This window comes from Pezoporus flaviventris, unplaced genomic scaffold (genome assembly GCF_033815535.1).
Source record: "Pezoporus flaviventris isolate CSIRO_AGI_PZ_B2104156 unplaced genomic scaffold, CSIRO_AGI_Pfla_v1 ptg000592l, whole genome shotgun sequence".
Lineage (NCBI taxonomy): Eukaryota > Metazoa > Chordata > Aves > Psittaciformes > Psittacidae > Pezoporus > Pezoporus flaviventris.
This window is the reverse complement of record NW_026893139.1, coordinates 251,375-271,900: the sequence shown is the minus strand read 5'-3', so window position 1 is coordinate 271,900 and position 20,526 is coordinate 251,375. Positions and strand designations below refer to the sequence as shown.

The 20,526-nt window shown below is 65.8% G+C and overlaps 3 protein-coding genes across 5 annotated transcripts; 2 read left to right on the top strand and 1 right to left on the bottom strand.

Annotated features, from left to right (window-relative positions):
- Positions 1-80: 80 nt before the first annotated feature.
- DTX3 (deltex E3 ubiquitin ligase 3) lies at positions 81-3,213 on the top strand. 3 transcript variants are annotated; one of them, XR_009741604.1, is made up of 5 exons: positions 81-284; positions 750-817; positions 1,154-1,804; positions 2,437-2,654; positions 3,104-3,213. XR_009741604.1 is itself a non-coding variant. In XM_061444005.1 (5 exons), exons 1-5 carry the CDS (start codon positions 108-110, stop codon positions 3,177-3,179), a joined length of 1,218 nt encoding a protein of 405 aa, XP_061299989.1. In that variant the 5' UTR covers positions 81-107; the 3' UTR covers positions 3,180-3,213. The 3 variants fall into 3 exon arrangements, 2 of the variants coding, with proteins under 2 accessions (XP_061299989.1, XP_061299990.1); XM_061444005.1 differs by having other exon boundaries at positions 1,154-1,832; XM_061444006.1 differs by having other exon boundaries at positions 197-284; positions 1,135-1,832; positions 3,104-3,198.
- Positions 3,214-4,835: 1,622 nt separating this feature from the next.
- On the bottom strand, positions 4,836-13,355 carry B4GALNT1 (beta-1,4-N-acetyl-galactosaminyltransferase 1). Its single transcript, XM_061444016.1, has 10 exons — positions 13,151-13,355; positions 11,907-12,059; positions 11,468-11,574; positions 11,338-11,375; positions 11,037-11,217; positions 10,428-10,529; positions 9,788-9,975; positions 9,080-9,220; positions 6,556-6,793; positions 4,836-5,123 (listed from the first exon to the last, which is right to left on the bottom strand). The coding sequence occupies exons 1-10, from the start codon at positions 13,342-13,344 to the stop codon at positions 4,909-4,911; spliced, it is 1,557 nt and encodes a 518-aa protein (XP_061300000.1). The 5' UTR covers positions 13,345-13,355; the 3' UTR covers positions 4,836-4,908.
- A 2,942-nt stretch (positions 13,356-16,297) lies between these two features.
- Positions 16,298-20,331, top strand: OS9 (OS9 endoplasmic reticulum lectin). The gene is made up of 14 exons (XM_061443999.1): positions 16,298-16,470; positions 16,799-16,975; positions 17,061-17,124; positions 17,209-17,285; positions 17,371-17,469; positions 17,724-17,916; positions 17,999-18,127; positions 18,212-18,297; positions 18,373-18,415; positions 18,502-18,590; positions 18,677-18,934; positions 19,012-19,246; positions 19,932-20,038; positions 20,117-20,331. The coding sequence occupies exons 1-14, from the start codon at positions 16,303-16,305 to the stop codon at positions 20,243-20,245; spliced, it is 1,854 nt and encodes a 617-aa protein (XP_061299983.1). The 5' UTR covers positions 16,298-16,302; the 3' UTR covers positions 20,246-20,331.
- The last annotated feature ends 195 nt before the right edge of the window (positions 20,332-20,526 follow it).

Below are 20,526 nucleotides of genomic sequence, written 5' to 3'. Positions count from 1 at the left end.
CTGACCGCTCCCCATAGCGGGGCTGCGGCTGGATTCCTGGCCACGCCCCCGCCTCCTTCCCCCGCCCCTTTCCTTTGGCTCCGCCCCCGCCATCGCGCGCCGTTCCCATGGCGACCCTCCCGCTGCTCCTCGCTCGGGGCCCTCCTCCCTCCACTGCCGTTGCCATGGTCCCCGCCCCCGTTGCCATGGCGGCCCCGCCCCGCGCGTCACGTGACGCGCGGCGGCTCCGGGCCCCGCCGCCGCCGCTGCCACCACCGCCGCCCCGCTCGGTCCTCCCGGCGATGGTGGGTCCGGGGGAAGGGGGGGTGCACGGGGAGACGGGGACGGGCACCGGGACCCCCTTGCCCCGCCACCGGGTCCGGCTGTTCCCGGGAACAGGCCCCTCGGCCCGGTCAGGCCTCCCCCGAGCGCCCCGGGCCCCATCTGGGCCTCCCGGAACAGGCAGCGGCCCCATCCGGTCCCCTCCGCGCACCCCGGGTACCCCCAGGCCCGGGGATCCCCCGGGCAGCTCAGGGGGGACCCTCCCAGCCGAGGGGACCCCGCTCAATGGGGGAGCCGCACGCGTGGAGTGGTGGGGCTCAGGGTGCAGGAGGGGCCGGGGGTCTCCAGCTCCTTCGAGGGGGGGCGCGGGGCCTGTTTGTTATTGCCGGGTCTCCTGGGGACATGGGGGGTGATGGTGCTTGGGGGGTGATGACCCCCATAACTGGGCCAGAGACCCCCATGTGACCCCCCCGTGTCCCTCCCTGCAGCCTGTGGCTCGTGGCTCCGGTGCTCCGCTGGCATCTCCGGCTCCTGCTGTCCCCCATGGGCTCGCCAGGTGGGTGTCACCCCCCATGGGCCTCGGGACCCCCCCCCGGGTTTGAGGACCTCCCCTTTGGGCACACCATTGTGGGGGGCTGAGCAAAGGGGTCCCCTAAATATTCCCTCCATGGGTCACAGGGCTATGACCCCCCCCTTAACTTGATCGCTTTGGGGTTTTAGTCCCTGAGGTGCTGCCTCGAGCGGTGCCTGCATGCGCTGACCCCTCCACTGCGTGTGGGGCGTGGGGGGGACGCTGACACCCAGGTCCCATGGGGCCGCCTGTGGGTGCCACCTCTCAAGCTCTGACCCCCGTGGGGGGGACACCCCCCCCAGTGTCATTTGTCCTCTCCAGGATGGCAGCGTGCGGGGGGGCCACTAAGAACAAGGTCACTGTCTCCAAGCGCGTCTGGGACTTCTTGACCAAGGAGAGCCCGGCCAAGCTGGCACGGCTGAAGGAGGAGACCAAGGTCAGCATCATGGTGGATGGGGAGACCTCCGACATCTACGTCCTGCAGCTCTGTGTGCCCCCCCCGGGCCCCCCGGGTGGGCTCTGCCCAGCCCGCAAAGCCCTCAAGGCCTTGCTGAAGGAGACAGAGAAGGAACTCAAGAAGAAGAGCCCCTCGAGCCGCCATGGTGAGCTGGTCGGATGCGTCACCGTCCTGGAGCCCGGCGGCGCTGCCCTGGGGGGCCGGGGCACATCCACAGCCCCCTCGTCCTCAGGGGGGCCGTCGGCAGCCGGATGCTCGCGGGAGGAGGAGCCCGAGCGCCAGTGCCCCATCTGCCTGGGGGAGATCCAGAAGATGAAGACGCTGGAGAAGTGCCGGCACTCCTTCTGCGAGGCGTGCATCACGCGGGCGCTGCAGGTCAAGACCGCCTGCCCCATGTGTGGGCGCTTCTACGGGACCCTGGTGGGCAACCAGCCCCCCAATGGCCGCATGCTGGTGACGCGCGACGCCGGGCTCCTGCTGCCCGGCTACGAGAGCTTCGGCACCATCATCATCCAGTACGTCTTCCCGCCCGGCGTGCAGGGGGTAAGATGGGGCCGGCGGCTCCCACCACCAGAGTGGGGACCTGTGGGGGGTTCTGCCTGCCCCAAAACCTTGGTGGCTTGGGTGAAGGGAGGGAGCCCAGGACGTGATGGGTGACACCAAAGCAGAATCCAAACCCTATTGGGGAGCCCAGGACATGATGGGTGACACCAAAGCAGGGCCCAAACACTGCTGGGGAGCCCAGGACGTGATGGGTGACACCAAAGCAGGGCCCAAACCCTGCTGGGGAGCCCAGGACGTGATGGGTGACACCAAAGCAGAACCCAAACCGTATTGGGGAGCCCAGGACGTGATGGGTGACACCAAAGCAGAACCCAAACCCTATTGGGGAGCCCAGGACGTGATGGGTGACACCAAAGCAGAGCCCAAACCCTATTGGGGAGCCCAGGACGTGATGGGTGACACCAAAGCAGGGCCCAAACCCTGCTGGGGAGCCCAAACACTACTGGGTGCCCCAGCCCTATAGCCTTGGGTACAGCACCGTGGCAATGCTGTGTTTCCCTGGTACCTCTGGATGACCCCAGGCCCTGCTGGGTGCCCCCAGCCCCATACCTCTGCTGGGTCACTCAGGGTGCCCCCCCCGCAGGAGGAGCACCCCAACCCTGGCGTGCGCTACCCGGGTACCACACGCGTGGCGTACCTGCCTGACTGCCCCGAGGGCAACAAGGTGCTGGGGCTGTTCCGCAAGGCCTTTGCCCAGCGCCTCACCTTCACCGTGGGCACCTCCATGACCACGGGCAGGGCCAATGTCATCACCTGGAATGACATCCACCACAAGACCAGCTGCACCGGCGGGCCCCAGCTGTACGGCACCCATGGGGGGGATCTGGGGGGGGCACACCCCAGGGGGATGGAGGCCTGGGGTAGGGGTACCCCTGGGAGTGGGGCATCTGCGGGGGTACCCATGGGGCTCAGGGTCACCCCAGGGGAAGGGGGGAGCACCCTTGGGGTGAAAGGGCCCCACCTGTATGGGGTGGGGGACACCCATGGAGGGATATACTCATGGGTGGGGGCACCCCTGGGGATTGGGGATACCCCGGGGGGGACGCCCCTGCGGGCAGGGCTTGGGGATATGGGGGTACCTGGGCTGGGGGCCTCGGGGTAGGGGGTGTCCTTGTGGCAGGGGCAGAGCATGGGTGTGAACACCCTTGGTGGGGGGGCACCCTGGGGTGGGGACCCCCAAAACCAGGCTATGGGTCCCTGGGGGTACGAAGGTGGGGGCACCCACTGAGCACCCCCCCACACCCCTCCAGGTTCGGGTACCCCGACCCCACGTACCTGGCGCGGGTGCAGGAGGAGCTGCGGGCAAAGGGCATCACCGAGGACTGAGCCGGGGGCGGGGCACTGGGACCCCGCCCCCTGGAGGACGGGGACATCCCCCCCAGGGAACCGGGATTCCCCCGGGGGGGAAACAAGGACCATGGCAGGGCCCGGGGGGCGTTGGTGCCCTGGGGGGGGGGGCGGCCGGTTAATTTATTAATTGATTTTTTATCCCCCCCCCATCTGTAACTTTGATCCAATAAAAATATGCAATGATGCGAGGGGGGGTCGGGGGGGCGGAGCTTGGGGGGACAGGAGGTTGGGGGGCAGTGGGATGGCGACATTGGGAGGGGGGGCACCGATGTGGAAGCACCGGGATGGAGACCTGAGAATAGGGACACTAGGATGGGGGATGTTGGGATGGGGCTTTCCGGGTGGGAACACCGGGATGGGAGCATGGGAATGGGACACCGGGATGGGAACACCGGGGTGGGAGCATGGGAATGGGACACCGGGATGGGAACACCGGGATGGGAGCATGGGAATGGGACACCGGGATGGGAACACCGGGGTGGGAGCATGGGAATGGGACACCGGGATGGGAACACCGGGATGGGGCGCTCCTGTGCCCGTGTCCGTGCGTCCGTTGGCAGGAGCAGGACGGGGGGACGGAGGGGAGCTCCTGCAGCCCCCTAAGGCCACGCCCCTCGCCTTAAGCCACGCCCCTCGCCCGGAGAACCGGGTTAATGTGCTAGAAAGGCCACACCCCCACCAGTGACGTCACCCGCTGCAGTAAAGGGGGCGGGCGCGGGGGGGCGGAGCCAGTAACGAGGCAGAGACGGGTGTCGTCAAAATCTCTCCATCCATTGGGTAGAAAAGGGGGGAGGGAGGGGGGGGGAAGGGAAGCCCCGCCCCCTGAGGCAGGGAAGAGACATGGGGACAATAGAAAACTGGCGGGGGGGGCGGTCACGTGGGTTCCCCGGGGGGGGGGCGGAACCACCCCCCCCAGTAGAAAAGAGCTAAAAACGGGGAGGGGGGGGAGGAGGGGGGCACAGGGGAAGGTGGGGGGACACTGGGGTAAACCATGGGGCTGCCCGCCCCCGTGGCGTGGCCCATAGGGCCCCCTAGGGGGGTGGCCCATCATAGGGTGGCCCATGGAGGTGGCCTATGGGGTTGTCACCCCCCCGCGTGGTTGTCCATGGGGTGGCATATGGGGCTGGTCCCTCCCCCAGGGTGATCCATAGGGTGGTCCATGGGGGTTGTCCATGGGGTAACCCATGGGATGGCACATGGTGGTTGTCCCGTCCTGTGTGTCGTGTCCCCCCCCCCAAAGAGTGGCCCATTGGGGTGCCCGTGGGTGATGGCCCATGGGCAGTGCCCCTCAGGTTGGGACCCATGGCGGCAGCTTCCCATGGGGGTGTCCCCCAAGTGGTGCCAGTGGGGTGTCCCATACAGGTTACTGCCCCTGGGGTGGCAGCTCATGGGGTTGCCCATGTGTGGGTCCACAGAGTGTCCCGTTGGGATGTCCCCCATTGGGTGGCCCATGGGTTTGCTCATAGGGTGTCCCATTGGGTGTCCCATGATGGTTGCTCCCCTCCCGGGTGGTGGCCCATAGTGTGACCCACAGCATGGCACATAGCGTGACCCATGGGTCTGCCTGTAGCTTTGCCCATAGGGTGTCCCATGATGGTTCCCCCCCCCCCGGGTGGTGGTCCATGGGTTTGCCCATAGCTTTGCCCATATGGTGTCCCGTTGGGTGTCCCATGCTGGCTGTCCCCGCGGGTGGCCAGGGGAGGATTTAGTTGCCGGCCATGCACTTGAAGCGGTTCTTGAAGAAGAAGAGGCGATGCTTGAGGCTGAGGCTGTCGTCGCGCGCCGCCGGGTACCGGTACCGCGCGTACTGGCGCTCCCCCTCGGAGCGGCGCCACGGCAGCGCCAGCTTGGACGCGTGATCCACAACCACGTCCTCGCAGGAGCCCACGTGCAGCACCCCCAGCCCGTCAATAAAGAACTCTTTGTGGGGGGACAGGAGCCCCATGAGCTCATGTTCCCATGTCCCACATCCCCATGTTCCATGTCCCCCCGTCACATATCCCACATCCCCATGTCCCATATTCCCATGTCGCATATCCCCATGTCCCTGTATCACACTCCCCACATCCCCATGTCCTATATTCCACATCCCATATCCCCATATCTCACATCCCCATGTTTCCATATCCCATATCCCCATATCCCACATCCCAATGTCCCATATCCTATAACCCCACATCCCACATCCCCATATGCCCATATCCCACATCCCCATATCCCACATCCCCATATGCCCATATCCCCATATCCTATAACCCCACATCCCATATCCCACATCCCCATATCCCACATCTCCATGTCCCATATCCTATAACCGCACATCCCCTATCCCCACATCCCCATATCCCACATCTCCATGTTCCATATCCCATAACCCCACATCCCCTATCCCCACATCCTCATATCCTATAACCGCACATCCCCTATCCCCACATCCCCATATCCCACATCTCCATGTTCCATATCCCATAACCCCACATCCCCTATCCCCACATCCCCATATCCATCTCCATGTTCCATATCCCCATAACCCCACATCCCCTATCCCCACATCCCCATATCCCACATCTCCATGTTCCATATCCCATAACCCCATATCCCCTATCCCCACATCCCCATATCCTATAACCCCACATCCCATATCCCACATCCCCATATCCCACATCTCCATGTCCCATATCCTATAACCGCACATCCCCTATCCCCACATCCCCATATCCCACATCTCCATGTTCCATATCCCATAACCCCACATCCCCTATCCCCACATCCTCATATCCTATAACCGCACATCCCCTATCCCCACATCCCCATATCCCACATCTCCATGTTCCATATCCCATAACCCCACATCCCCTATCCCCACATCCCCATATCCCACATCTCCATGTTCCATATCCCATAACCCCACATCCCCTATCCCCACATCCCCATATCCCACATCTCCATGTTCCATATCCCATAACCCCATATCCCCTATCCCCACATCCCCATATCCTATAACCCCACATCCCATATCCCACATCCCCATATCCCACATCTCCATGTCCCATATCCTATAACCGCACATCCCCTATCCCCACATCCCCATATCCCACATCTCCATGTTCCATATCCCATAACCCCACATCCCCTATCCCCACATCCCCATATCCCACATCTCCATGTTCCATATCCCATAACCCCACATCCCCTATCCCCACATCCCCATATCCCACATCTCCATGTTCCATACCCCACATCCCCATATCCCACATCTCCATGTTCCATATCCCATAACCCCACATCCCCTATCCCCACATCCCCCTGTCCCACACACGTCCCCCGTCTCTCCCCGTCTCCCCCTGCTCACCGAGGTGCGCCACGCGCCGCAGCCGGGGGTCGAACCCCACCTGCCGGACCTTGTCCGTCCGGGCCAGGAAGAAGTTGACGACGCCGTCGGTGACGACGCAGTCCGGGAACCCCGCGAGGCGGTGATGGAAGCCGGGCCGGGCCCGCAGGCAGTCCCCGCCCGCGCCGCCCGCCCGCACCGAGAGCCGCTGCCGGTACGTGGTGGTGAACCCGGTGATCTCCCGCACAGCGCCACCCACCTGCGGGAGCGGGAACGGCACCGAGGTCACGGCGGGAGCCGGCCGGGAACGGGGAGCGGGAGCGGACACGGGAGTGGGAACGGGAACGGGGAACGGGAGCAGACACGGGAACGGGAACGGGGAATGGGAGCAGACACGGGAGTGGGAACGGGGAATGGGAGCAGACACGGGAACGGGGAATGGGAGCAGACACGGGAACGGGAACAGGGAATGGGAGCAGACACGGGAACGGGAACGGGGAATGGGAGCAGACACGGGAACGGGAACGGGGAATGGGAGCAGACACGGGAACGGGAACAGGGAATGGGAGCAGACACGGGAACGGGAACAGGGAATGGGAGCAGACACGGGAACGGGAACGGGGAATGGGAGCAGACACGGGAACGGGAACGGGGAATGGGAGCAGACACGGGAGTGGGAACAGGAATGGGAGCAGACACGGGAGTGGGAACGGGGAATGGGAGCAGACACGGGAGTGGGAACGGGGAATGGGAGCAGACACGGGAACGGGAACAGGGAATGGGAGCAGACACGGGAGTGGGAACGGGGAATGGGAGCAGACACGGGAGTGGGAACGGGGAACGGGAGCAGACACGGGAACGGGGAATGGGAGCAGACACGGGAACGGGAACAGGGAATGGGAGCAGACACGGGAACGGGAACGGGGAATGGGAGCAGACACGGGAACGGGAACGGGGAATGGGAGCAGACACGGGAACGGGTACGGGGAATGGGAGCAGACACGGGAGTGGGAACAGGAATGGGAGCAGACACGGGAGTGGGAACGGGGAATGGGAGCAGACACGGGAGTGGGAACGGGGAATGGGAGCAGACACGGGAACGGGAACGGGGAATGGGAGCAGACACGGGAGTGGGAACGGGGAATGGGAGCAGACACGGGAGTGGGAACGGGGAATGGGAGCAGACACGGGAGTGGGAACGGGGAATGGGAGCAGACACGGGAGTGGGAACGGGGAATGGGAGCAGACACGGGAGTGGGAACGGGGAATGGGAGCAGACACGGGAGTGGGAACGGGGAATGGGAGCAGACACGGGAGTGGGAACGGGGAATGGGAGCAGACACGGGAATGGGAACGGGAACAGGGAATGGGAACGGGAATGGGAATGGGAGCAGACACGGGAATGGGAACAGGGAATGGGAGCAGACACGGGAGTGGGAACGGGAACGGGGAATGGGAGCAGACACGGGAATGGGAACGGGAACAGGGAATGGGAACGGGAATGGGAATGGGAGCAGACACGGGAATGGGAACAGGGAATGGGAGCAGACACGGGAGTGGGAACGGGAACGGGGAATGGGAGCAGACACGGGAGTGGGAACGGGAACGGGGAACGGGGAATGGGAGCAGACACGGGAATGGGAATGGGAACGGGAATGGGAATGGGAGCAGACACGGGAATGGGAACGGGAACAGGAAATGGGAACGGGAATGGGAATGGGAGCAGACACGGGAATGGGAACGGGAAATGGGAGCAGACACAGGAATGGGAACAGGGAATGGGAGCAGACACGGGAATGGGAAAGGGAACAGGAGCAGACACGGGAATGGGAACAGACATGGGAATAGGAATGGAAATGGAAACAGGAATGGGAATAGACACAGGGATTGAAAAGGGAACAGGGAATGGGAGCAGACATGTGAATGGGAACGGGAACTGGAACAGACATGGGAATAGGAATGGAAATGGAAACAGGAATGGGAATAGACACAGGGATTGAAAAGGGAACAGGGAATGGGAGCAGACATGTGAATGGGAACGGGAACTGGAACAGACATGGGAATAGGAATGGGAACAGCAATGGGAATGGGAATTGGAAAGGCAACAAGAAATGGGAACAGGAATGGGAGTAGGAACAAACATGGGAATGGGAATTGAACAGACATGGGAATGGGAATGGGACCCGGGAGCACCGGCAACAGGAACCTGGACCCCGGCATTGGTACTGGAACCACCATGGAACTGGGAACAGGAACCGGGAATGGGACCTGAACCCGAGATCCAGCACTGGCTCTGGGCACCAGGAACAGGGTGGGAACAGCCCCCGAACCCTGGTTCAGGGACAGGATTGGGATGGGAACAGCAGCCCTGCCGCTAGCACCGGGAGTGGGTTGAGAGCAGCACCCGAGACCCTGGGATGGGGCTGGGACCCGAGAGCCCTGGCATCGACCTGCGGGACCGGGAGCTCCTGCATCACCCACCCGCAGCCCCCCAGCCCCAGGGCACCTCTGCCCCCCCCCCCCGGGTAGCGGGACCCCCCCGCACCAGGTCCAGGCTGGTTCTCTCCAGCACATCCACGAGCTTCTCGAGCCGCGTGCGGGGCGTGAAGATGAAGTCGTCGTCCACCCACAGCACGTACTTGGTGGTGACCTGGGACACGGCCAGGTTCCGCCCCGCGAACCAGCCCTGTGGGGACAGCGTCAGCCCCACGCCTGCCCCACTGCACCCCATGGTAAACCCATGGCACCCCACAGCCACCCCATGCTCGCCACATGTCCACCCCACAGCAGCCCATGACGTCCACAGCACCCCAAGGCATCCCACAGCACCCCATGGTAACCCATGGCATCCATAGCACTCACAGCACCTGATGGCACCCACAGCACCTCAAGGCACCCCATTGCATCCCATGGCACCCAACAGCACCCCATGGCATCCCACAGCACCCCATGGCATCCATAGCACTCACAGCACCTGATGGCACCCACAGCACCTCAAGGCACCCCATTGCATCCCATGGCACCCAACAGCACCCCATGGCATCCCACAGCGCCCCATGGCATCCATAGCACTCACAGCACCTGATGGCACCCACAGCACCTCAAGGCACCCCATTGCATCCCATGGCACCCAACAGCACCCCATGGCATCCCACAGCACCCCATGGAACCCCATGGCAGCCCACAGCACCCCATGGCAGCCCACATCACCCCACAGCACCCTATGGCACCCCTGGCGGAGCACAGCCCGCACCTTGCCGAAGGGCATCACGTAGTGCTCCAGGTGGGGCCCGCTGAGGGGCTCGGGCCGGGGGCTGTCGTCGGCCACCACCACGGTGACGCCGGGGTAGAAGCGGCGAATGCTGGAGAGGAGCCCCCGCAGCTTCTCGTAGCGCAGGAAGGTTTTGGTGGCGATGGTGACCAGCGCCGAGACGTTGTAACCTGGGGGGCAGGCAGGGCTGGGAGCCGTGGGGAGGGGATCCCCCCCAGGGAACGGGACAGAGCCATGGGGGGAAAGGGACTGGGGCACACACTGGGGGGGGGGGGCACTGAGGGGACACTGAGGGCACTGGGGAGGCAGAGGGGGCATGGGGGGGGCACTGGGAAGGCACAGGAGGCACTGAGGGCACAGGGGGCACTGGGGGGACACTGAGGGCACTGGGGAGGCACAGGGGGCATGGGGGGGGCACTGGGAGAGCACTGGGGGGGCACTGGGAAGGCACAGGAGGCACTGAGGGCACAGGGGGCACTGGGGGGACACTGAGGGCACTGGGGAGGCACAGGGGGCACAGAGGGGGCACTGGGGGGGCGCTGGGAAGGCACGGGAGGCACTGAGGGCACGGGGAGGCACTAAGAGCACTGGGGGGGGGGCACTGGGGCTCAGTCCCAGTCACCTCCATCACCATCGCTGTCTCCAGGACCGTAGAGCCTCGGCGCGGGTGGGTGCCGGATGCGGATGGCGAAGGCGGCCTCGTGCCCGTGGGTGCAGAACTGCACTGGAGGGGCAGCGGGCGCTGGGCGGCACCGGCACCCCCCCACCGCGGGGACCCCCACCCCATCCACTGATCCCATGGGCCGGCACCCACCTGAGCCCACCCATGGACCAGCTCCCATCCACATCCCACCCATGGACCAGCTCCCATCCACATCCCACCCATGGACAGTATCCATTCGCATCCCACCCATGGACCAGCACCTATCCACATCCCACCCATGGACCAGCACCCATCCACATCCCACCTGTGGACCAGCACCCATCCACACCCCACCCATGGACCAGCACCCATCCACACCCCACCCATGGACCAGCACCCATCCACATCCCACCTGTGGACCAGTACCCATCCGCATCCCACCCGTGGACCAGCTCCCACCTATATCACACCCATGGACCAGCATCCATCCACATCCCACCCGTGGGCCAGCACCCATCTGCATCCCACCCATGGACCAGCACCCATCCACAGCACCTACCCAGAGCCCCCCCTGGGCCCAGCACCCACCGATGTCGGCGGTGTCGGGGTGGAACACGGTGTTGGTGTAGGTGACGAACTGGAGCTGCCGGTTGAGGTGGTCCAAGCGGGTGCTGGCCATGGAGAGCTGGGGCTGCCCCTCGCCGCGCAGCAGCACCCCCTCCACCACCGCCGCCACCGCCAGCGTCCCCATGGAGGCTGTCAGGTTCACCTGGGGCAATGGGGGGCAATGGGGGCAATGGGGGGCAATGGGGGGCAATGGGGGGCAATGGGGAGATGTGTCCCAGGGTGTGCCCTTGATCTGCCCTCCCTGCCCTCCCCCCCTCCTCACCTCATAGCTCTCCCTGCTGGCCGCCTGCAGGCTGAGCCCTGTGGGACCGGAGATGGGCGCAGATGAGTGGGGCAGAGGCCTCATGACCCCCTGCCCCACAGCGCCCTCCCGGGCCCCCGGCCCCTCTCACCGGGCACCAGCACCGTCTGCAGCGGCCGCACCTCCACCCCCTGCGCCGGGTACTCCAGGGGCGAGTTAGCGCGAACGATGAGGAGGCGATCGGCCGGAGACTGCACCCTGTGGGGAGCGCGCAGTGGGTGCCCTGCCCCATAGCACCCTGCCCCGTAGCGCCCTGCCCCATAGCGCCCTGTCCCATAGCACCCTGCCCCGTAGCGCCCTGCTCCACAGAACCCAGCCCCATAGCACCCTGCCCATAGCTCCCTGCCCCACAGCGCCGTGCCCCGTAGCACCCTGACCCATAGCAGGTGCTCATCCTGCCCCACGGTGACCCTTGCCGGTCCCACCCTGCCCCACACGAGACCAGGGGGTCCCATCCTGCCCAACGCAGATCCCCAGCAGGTCCCGTCCTGCCCCACGGTGACCGCGCTCCCCCCGCGCTCCCCGCTCACCGCTGCCGGTACGAGCGGAACTCGCGCTCCCGCTGCTGCTGCAGCCGCCGCTCTCCGGGGCCGAAGCTGCTGCCGAAGTCAACGGCGCCGCGGCCCTGCCCGAAGAGAGGCCCCGGCTCCGCCGCGCACGAGCACCCGTTCCCGGGCAGCAGCCTGCAGGGGGCGGAGCGGAGCCGATTGGCCAGCATGGACCAGTGTGGAACGGTATGGAACGGTATGGATCGGCATGGATCCATATGGACCAGTATGGACCAGCATGGACCCATATGGACCAGTATGGACCCATATGAACCGGTATGGAATGGTATGGATCAGCATGGACCAGTATGGAACTGGTATGGACCCATATGGACCGGTATGGATCAGCATGGACCAGTATGGACCGGTATGGAACGGTATGGATCAGCATGGACCAGCATGGACCCGTATGGACCCATATGAACCGGTATGGACCAGTATGGACCCGTATGGACCAGTATGGACCAACACGGACCAGTATGGACCCATATGGACCAGTATGGACCAGTATGGATCAGCATGGACCGGTATGGACCAGTATGCACCCGTATGGACCAGTATGGATCAGCATGGAACAGTATGGGCCAGCATGGATCAGCATGGAACAGTATGGACCAGTATGGACCCATATGGACCAGTATGGATCAGCATGGAACAGTATGGGCCAGCATGGACCAGTATGGACCAGTATGGAACATTATGGACCAATATGGACCGGTATGGATCAGCATGGACCAGTATGGACCCATATGGACCAGTATGGAGCAGCATGGAGCAGCATGGAACAGTATGGGCCTGTATGGACCAGTACGGAGCGGCATGGGCCAGCACGGCCTCGCCACCCATGCTGACACCTTCCCACCACCCCCAGTCACCCCGCAACAGCCCCATGGCTCCACCCCCAGCCCCGGGGTGCTCCATCCCTGGGTCCCTGGACTCACCACCCTTGGGTGCCACCCGAAGCAACGGCTGCTCCCAGCCATGGGTGCCGCTGTCCTGAGGTTCTCATGTCTATGGGTCCCCCCACCCATGGGTACTCACACCCCACGCGTGCCCCCATCCTGAGGTGCTCCCCACCCCCGGGTGCACCCACCCACGGGTACTCCCCCACCCATAGGTACCACCCAACGGCTCCCCCCACCCATGGGTGCCCTCATCGCCCCCCCCCCCCCCAATAACCCCCACCCTTGTGCCCCCCCGCCCCCAACCGCGGGCCCCGCCCTCACTCGATGACGTCACGGCGCAGGCGGAAGGGCACGTGCGGGTAGGCGCGCGCGGGCCCTCGCGGGGGGGGCGGCAGGCGGGGGGGGCCGCTCAGGTCCACGCTGGGGGGGCCCGCGGGCACCCAGAGGTGCAGCAGCAGCGCGAGCGCCGAGGCCACGCCCACCGCCAGCGCGCACGAGCGCGGCGCGCCACGCATGCTGCGGCCGCCAGGGGGCGCTACAGCGGCGAGAGGGGGCGCACAGTGACCCCGAGTGACCCCGAGAGTACACGGACCCCCCCCCCCCCCCCCCAGTGCCCCCCTCGGCACCCTCCAGAACCTCCCATTGCCTCCCCGCTTCCTCCCAGTGTCCCCGCGAATCCCACAGTGTCCTTGTGTGCCCCAAGCCTCTCCAGCACCCCCTGTCGCTCCCAGTGCCTCCAGTGCCCCCCAGTGCTCCCAGTGCCTCCCAGTGCCCCCCAGTGCTCCCAGTGCCTCCCAGTACCCCCCAGTGCCCCGCAGTGCTTCCACTTCTCCCAGTGCATCCCAGTGCCCCCAGTGCCCCCCCAGTGCTCCCCAGTGCACCCAGTGCCCCCATTGCTCCCAGTGCATTCCAGGGCCCCCCAGTGCCCCCCATCATTTCAGTGCTCCCAGTGCTTCCCAGTGCCCCCAGTGCTCCCAGTGCCCCCCAGTGCTCCCCAGTGCACCCAGTGGTCCCACTGCTCCCAGTGCATTCCAGTGCCCCCCAGTGCTCTCCAGTGCCCCCATCATTCCAGTGCTCCCAGTGCTTCCCAGTGCCCCCCAGTACTCCCAGTGCTCCCCAGTGCCCCCCAGTGCATTCCAGTGCCCCCCATCATTCCAGTGCTCCCAGTGCTTCCCAGTGCCCCCCAGTGCTCCCCAGTGTACCCAGTGCCCCCACTGCTCCCACTGCTCCCAGTGCATTCCAGTGCCCCCCAGTGCTTCCCAGTGCCCCCCAGTGCTCTCCAGTGCCCCCATCATTCCAGTGCTCCCAGTGCTTCCCGGTGCCCCCCAGTACTCCCAGTGCCCCCCAGTGCATTCCAGTGCCCCCCAGTGCTCTCCAGTGCCCCCCATCATTCCAGTGCTCCCAGTGCTTCCCAGTGCCCCCCAGTGCTCCCCAGTGCACCCAGTGCCCCCACTGCTCCCAGTGCATTCCAGTGCCCCCCAGTGCTCTCCAGTGCCCCCCATCATTCCAGTGCTCCCAGTGCTTCCCAGTGCCCCCCAGTACTCCCAGTGCCCCCCAGTGCTCCCCAGTGCAGCCAGTGCCCCCAGTGCTCCCACTGCTCCCAGTGCATCCCATTGCCCCGCAGTGCCCCCCAGTGCTCCCCAGTGCCCCCTGTCATTCCAGTGCTCTCAGTGCTAACCAGTGGACCCCAGTGCCACCAGTGCCCCTCAGTGCTTCCCAGTGCCCCCAGTGATACCCAGTGCCCCCAATAATTCCAGTGCCCCCAGTGCTGCTTAGTGCCCTCCAGCGCTTCCCAATACCCCTCCCAGTGCCCCCTCATCATTCCTGTGCTCCCAGTGTTCCCCAGTGCCTCCCAGTGCCCCCAGTTCTCCCAGTGGCCCCAGTGCCTCCCACTGCCCCCCAGTGCCCCCAGTGCTCCCAGCACCCCCAGCATCCCCAGTCTCACCTCGGGCTGGCTGCAGGTCTCTGGGGGGGTCTCAACTCACGCTCATGGCTCTGTCCCCCACAACACCGGCCTGGAGACATAGGGACAGCGTCAGGGCCAGGGGACACACCCTGACACCCCCAGGGGTTTTGTGCAGGGAGGGGGGGTCAGGAATGGGGGGGGTCAGGATGGGGGGGGAGGAATGGGGGGCAGGATGGGGGGGTAGGATCGGGGAATCAGGAATGGAGGGGGTCAGGATTGTGACGGTTTGGGAACGCTGGGCCAGGAATCAGCGCACAGGATTGGGGATGCAGCATTGGAGGTTCAGGAGTGGAGAGATCAGGATTGAAGGGGTCTGGCAATGGGGGGCAAGGAATAGGGGGACAGGATTGGGAGATCAGGAATGGGGGGGTTAGGAGTGGGCGGGGTCAGGTTTGGGGGGTTAGGCAATGGGGGATAAAGACTGGGGGGGGGGTCAGGCAATGCGGCCAATGCGGGGCTCGGGGGATGTGGAGGCCGGGGTGGGAGCTTAGGGAGAAGGGAGATGTCGGCAGGTGCCCCCTCTCGCCTCGACCTGTAGCGATATGGAGGCTCTGGATGGCCCCGGCCCTACCTGGCTCCGCCGGCGGGTCCCGGCACCGGCGGGGGGGGGGGGTCGGTCGGTGTCTGCGGGGGGGGGGGGGGGGAAGGGCGCCCCCGGCGGCCCCGGTTGGGAACGGCACCGCCGCAGCCCCGGGCAGGGCGGGAAGCCGGGGAGCGGGGGGAAACAAAAAGCGGGGAGGAGGCGGCCGCCGCTGTCACCGGCGCATCGGGGCTGGCGGGGGTCGGGATAGGGCCCCCCCCTCTGTTTATCCCCGTGTCCCGCCCCCCCTGTGAGGCGGAGGCTCCTGGTGCCACAGGCCGGGCTCTGCCCAGTCGTGGGCAGAACAAGGGCCCCATTGAGCCCCGGGGGGGTGGAACGGGGGGGGCCGGGACTGCCTGCGGCGGGGGGGACCGGAGGGGAAATGGGAGGATGGGGGCTGGGATTTGGGGGCTGGGGAGGGAATTGGGGGCTGGGAATTGGGGAGCGAGGGGGGAGGGTCCTGGGGGTCGCGGGGGGGGGGGGGAGACGGGGGAGGCTCACCCTGGAGCGGGGCCGGACCCCCTCCTCCCGGCTCCGTTAATCACGTGACAAAGCGCCCCCCACTTCCCCTCAATCCCCCCTCAGGGATGCTCTGCACGCTCTCCACCAATCAGGGCGCGGGGTTCGCCTGCATCCAGCTCAGCCAATGGGGAGCCGGCATCCCCGCCTCTGCCTGCGTCATCGCCCTCCGCCTCCCCATTGGCTGCCGCCAGAGCTGACTCGGCCCAATCGCGGCCAGCCGCGGGAGGAGCCACCGCCCTGAGGCCACGGCCTCAACACCGGTGACGTCACCGCGATACGTTGACCAATAGAAGACAGCAGAGCTCAGACGGGCAGTCGCAGTGACCAATCACTGCGCGGGACGCGAAGCGCGGGGGCGGGCGCGGGGAGGTGTCGGGCGGAAGCGGCTCGGTGAGGAGGGCGAAGATGGCGGCGCGGCGGGGCCGGGGCCCGGGTCCGGGGCCGCTGCTCCTCTCGGTCCTGGCCGTGCTGGGCCCGGCGCTGCGGGGCGCCCGCGCCGCGCTGGACCTGCAGGAGCTCGGCGAGCTCAAGTACGGCCTCGAGATCCTGGCCGAGCCCGTGCTGGCCGGGCAGGTGCGCGGGGCAGCGGCCCGGGCGGTACCGGCGGTGGGGCTCGGCGCGGGGCTGGAGGCGCTGCCCGGGGACCGGGCTGAGGACACCGCGTGTTCCAGTGTGGTTCACCCGGGCATGGGGCTGGGGGCTCCGGGCCTTCCCTCGGGCGCCGAGCGGCTCCGGTGGCTCCCCACAGGGCAGGAACCGGCTCCGTGGGGCCGGGAACGGAGCCGCCGCTGCCCGGTAGCTCGGTCCCCTTTGGGCAGGGTGGGCTTGGGGCAAGTGAGGCACGGGGAGGGGGGCACCGGTGCCCTCCAAGGACCCCCCCCGAGCCCCGTGTCCCCCCCAGCGCCCGCCGGGGGACGTGGTGACGGTGGCCTCCAAGTTCAAGCAGCGCTACGAGTGCCGGCTCCCGGCGGCGGCCGTGCGGAGCCCCCCGGAGCCCCTGGAGGAGGCGCAGCTCTACAACGGCTCCGGGGTCAGCGAGCTCCTGCAGCCCATGGCAGCGGCTCCCTGCCTCGTCAAGGTGGGCTCTGGCGCATGGGGTGGGCCCTAGGGACAAAGGGTGGGATTTGGGGGCCCCCATCCCTGTTCACCCCCATCTTTTCCAGACCAAGGACTGGTGGACCTACGAGTTCTGCTATGGGAAGCACATCCAGCAGTACCATGTGGAAGGTGACGGTGGCACAGGGAGGATGAGGGGGGCAAATTGTCCCCGATGTCCCCTCCAGCCTATGCCACTCTGGCCTCTCACTGTAGAGTCGGAGATCAAAGGAGACATCCTCTTCCTCGGCTATTATCAGTCAGCGTTCGACTGGGATGATGAAACAGCCAAGGTTTGGGCTCCATCCCACCTGCATGTGCCAGCACCCAGCCCGTGTACGAGCCAGCAGAGAATCCCCAGCTCCAACCCCTCTGCAGGCCTCCAAGCAGCACCGGCTGAAGCGCTACCACAGCCAGAGCTACGTGAATGGCTCCCGCTGCGACCTCACTGGCCGGGCCCGCGAGGCCGAAGTGCGGGTGAGGCTGCAGCGGCACTGGGTGATGGTGACAGTGATGATGATGGTAGCGGTGACGGTGGTGGTGGTGATGGTGATGATGATGATGGTAGCGGTGACGGTGGTGGTGGTGATGATGGTAATGGTGATGGTGGTGGTGGTGGCAGTGATGGTGGTGGTGGTGATGGTGATGATGGTGGTGGTGATGATGGTGGTGATCCTGATGGTGATGATGGTGGTGATGGTGACGGTGTTGATGATGGCTCCACCCCCCAGTTCCTGTGTGAGGAGGGGGCTGGTGACCACCTCGCCCGTGTGGATGAGCCCCAGTCCTGCTCCTATGTGCTCACGGTTCACACCCCCCCGCATCTGCCACCACCACCGTCCCCCAGCGCGGCGCCGCAGCCCATCCTGTGCCAGCCCGCGCTCAGCCCGGCCCAGTACGTCCAGTACGTCCGGGCCCAAGTCTGTGAGTAGTGGGGCCCCCCAGGGGTGGGTGCAGGGTGGGACCCCGCAGGGGTGACGCGGGTCCCCCTCTTGTGTCCCTCCAGCGGACACCAAGCGGAAGGTTGAGGAGATCTCGGAGGAGCTCAAGACCTTGGACACGAAGCTGTGGAGCGAGAGGGATGTGGAGACCCCTGGGTCCCCCCCCGAGGGGGCACCGGTGGCCCATGGCGACGGTAGGGCCCATGTCCCATGGCCAAGGAGCCATCGCGGCGGGGGGCAGCCGGGCCCACGTCCCCTCCTCTTCCTCCCCCCACCAGGCACGCCGAGGGATGAAGCAGACCCAGCCAAGGAGCAGGGCCACGAGGTGACCGGTGAGGATGGCGGCCACCAGGACAGCACCAGGGTGAGTCCTCCTGGGTGTCCCGTTGTGCAGGAGCCACGCTGGGCTCCTGCTCCATCGCCCCCTCTCCTTCTGCAGGCGGAGGAGCCATCCCCGAGGGCAGCTGGTGGCCGAGTGACCGGTGAGTCCCGCGGTGGCGCCTGCTCCCTGTGCCCCCCGCTACAGCCCCGTCCCCCCCGCCTGTCCTTTGCTGTGGTCACCTTGTAGATCCGAGGAAGAAAATCCACTTCAAAGTGATCCGGAGCCTTGGGGACCTGCTCCATTTCATCGAGGAGCTGAAGGAGAGCTCCAGAAAGGTGGGTGCCCACGGGGAGCTCTTCCCGGCCTCGCCTGTCCCCTTGCCTCTGAGGGGTGTCCACGAGAACCTTCCCTCCACCTCTAGGCCAAGGAGAAGGTGAGTGAGGAGGAGGAGGAGGTGGGAGAGGCAGCGGCCAAGGCCCTCCCAGCCCATGAGGAGCCCTCAGTGGGCGACAAGGAGCGGCCAGAGGAGGAAGAAGAGGATGAGGAGGACGACGAGGACCTCCTGGGTGGCTTTGAGAAGGAGCTGGAGGCCGTGCTGCTGCCGCGGGAGCAGATGGCGCAGCTGAAGGAGGAGGTGAAGACAGAGATGGAGAAGGAGTTTGACAACATCATCAATGAGGTGGGGGATGGAGCTGGGACTCCCCTGGCCGGGCTGCCCTCCCCCCCCCACGAGCCCCCTAAACCCATCACCTGCAGGTGGAGGATGAGCTGGAGACCGAGGGGCTGAAGGGCGAGTTTGACCGGACCCGGGCCTCCAAGTCCTTGGCCTCCACCCTCAACCGCCTGATGGACAAGTTGGACAGGGGGGGCGAGAGGGAGGAGGAGGAAGGAGCTGGGAGGAAGAGCAGGTCCGGGCACCAGGAACCCCCCCAGGGCCACCCCCAGAGCGACGTGCGGGAGCTGCTGGCCAAGGAGGGGCTGCGGGCAGAAGGTAGGGGCTGGGGGAGCCCCAGTGCCAGCCTCCATCACCCCAACCCTCCTCCTCCTCCATCACCCCAACCCTCCTCCTCCTCCATCACCCCAACCCTCCTCCTCCTCCATCACCCCCAGCCCTCCTCCTCCTCCATCACCCTCAACCCTCCTTCTCCTCCATCACCCCAACCCTCCTCCTCCTCCATCACCCCAACCCTCCTGCTCCTCCATCACCCCCAACACTCCTGCTCCTCCATCACCCCCAACTCTCACCCTCCTCCATCACCCTCAACCCTCCTCCTCCTCCATCACCCCAACCCTCCTGCTCCTCCATCACCCCCAACCCTCCTCCTCCTCCGTCACCCCCAACTCTCACCCAGCCCTCCTGCTTCTCCATCACCCCAACCCTCCTCCTCCTCCGTCACCCCAACCCTCCTCCTCCTCCGTCACCCCAACCCTGCTCCTCCTCCGTCACCCCAACCCTCCTCCTCCTCCGTCACCCCAACCCTCCTCCTCCTCCGTCACCCCCAGCCCTCCTCTTCCTTCATCCCCCCCAACCCTCCTTCTCCTCCATCCCGCCCCATCCTCTTCCTCCTCCATGCCCCCCAGCTCTCTTCCTCCTCCATCCCCCCCAGCTCTCCTCCTCCACCATCTCCCCAACTCTCTTTCTCCTACATCCCCCCCAACCCTCCTCCTTATCCCAGGGAAGATCGAGATCAAGATCGTGACAGCAGGGGGGGACGAGGCCGAGGGCCGGTGGCTGTCAGAGGAGGACACCAAGAACCTCAAGGAGATCTTCTTCAATGTGCTGGTGAGCGCGGGGGGGAGCGGCCCCCCCATCATGAGTGTCCCCCCATTGCTGGGTCCCCCTGACCCGTGTCCCCCCCAGCTGCAGGGCTCCCCCGAGGTGCACCGGGAGCGGCGGCGGCAGCAGGCACTGCAGGACAATTACCGCTTCGTGTGGGGGGGCCGCCGTGAGCCGCCCCCCCCCGGGGACTCCGAGGACCCCGACTTGTGACCCCCCCCCCCCTCACCCAGTGCTCTGCTGTGGGGCTGCCCCATGGCTGGGTCCCATGGACTGGTTTGGGGGGTCCCTGTGACGTGGGGAAGTGGTTTGGGGGGGGGATATTGGAGGGGGGGTATTTTGTGGGGGTGTAATATGGGGAGGGGGTGATTTGGGGGGGTCCCTCGTTGCCACTGGAGCCGTTTGTGTCCCCCCTTTTTACCAATAAACCGGGTCCCCCGGCTCTGTCTCTTTGTCCGTGACGCGCCCCCACCCGTGTCCGCCCGTCCGGTACC

Bases quoted from the DNA above. Each gene is read 5' to 3' on its own strand.
- DTX3 (XM_061444005.1), top strand. From the start codon at position 108: ATGGCGACCCTCCCGCTGCTCCTCGCTCGGGGCCCTCCTCCCTCCACT. The intron at 285-749 runs GTGGGTCCGGGG...CCCTCCCTGCAG, and splicing joins GCTCGGTCCTCCCGGCGATG to CCTGTGGCTCGTGGCTCCGG. The intron at 2,655-3,103 runs GTACGGCACCCA...ACACCCCTCCAG, and splicing joins TGCACCGGCGGGCCCCAGCT to GTTCGGGTACCCCGACCCCA.
- B4GALNT1 (XM_061444016.1), bottom strand. From the start codon at position 13,344: ATGCGTGGCGCGCCGCGCTCGTGCGCGCTGGCGGTGGGCGTGGCCTCG. The intron at 11,218-11,337 runs GTGAGGAGGGGG...CCATTGCCCCAG, and splicing joins CCAGCAGGGAGAGCTATGAG to GTGAACCTGACAGCCTCCAT. The intron at 10,530-11,036 runs GTGGGTGCTGGG...CTGCCCCTCCAG, and splicing joins CCCCGACACCGCCGACATCG to TGCAGTTCTGCACCCACGGG.
- OS9 (XM_061443999.1), top strand. From the start codon at position 16,303: ATGGCGGCGCGGCGGGGCCGGGGCCCGGGTCCGGGGCCGCTGCTCCTC. The intron at 17,125-17,208 runs GTGACGGTGGCA...CTCTCACTGTAG, and splicing joins CCAGCAGTACCATGTGGAAG to AGTCGGAGATCAAAGGAGAC. The intron at 18,298-18,372 runs GTGAGTCCTCCT...CTCCTTCTGCAG, and splicing joins GCCACCAGGACAGCACCAGG to GCGGAGGAGCCATCCCCGAG.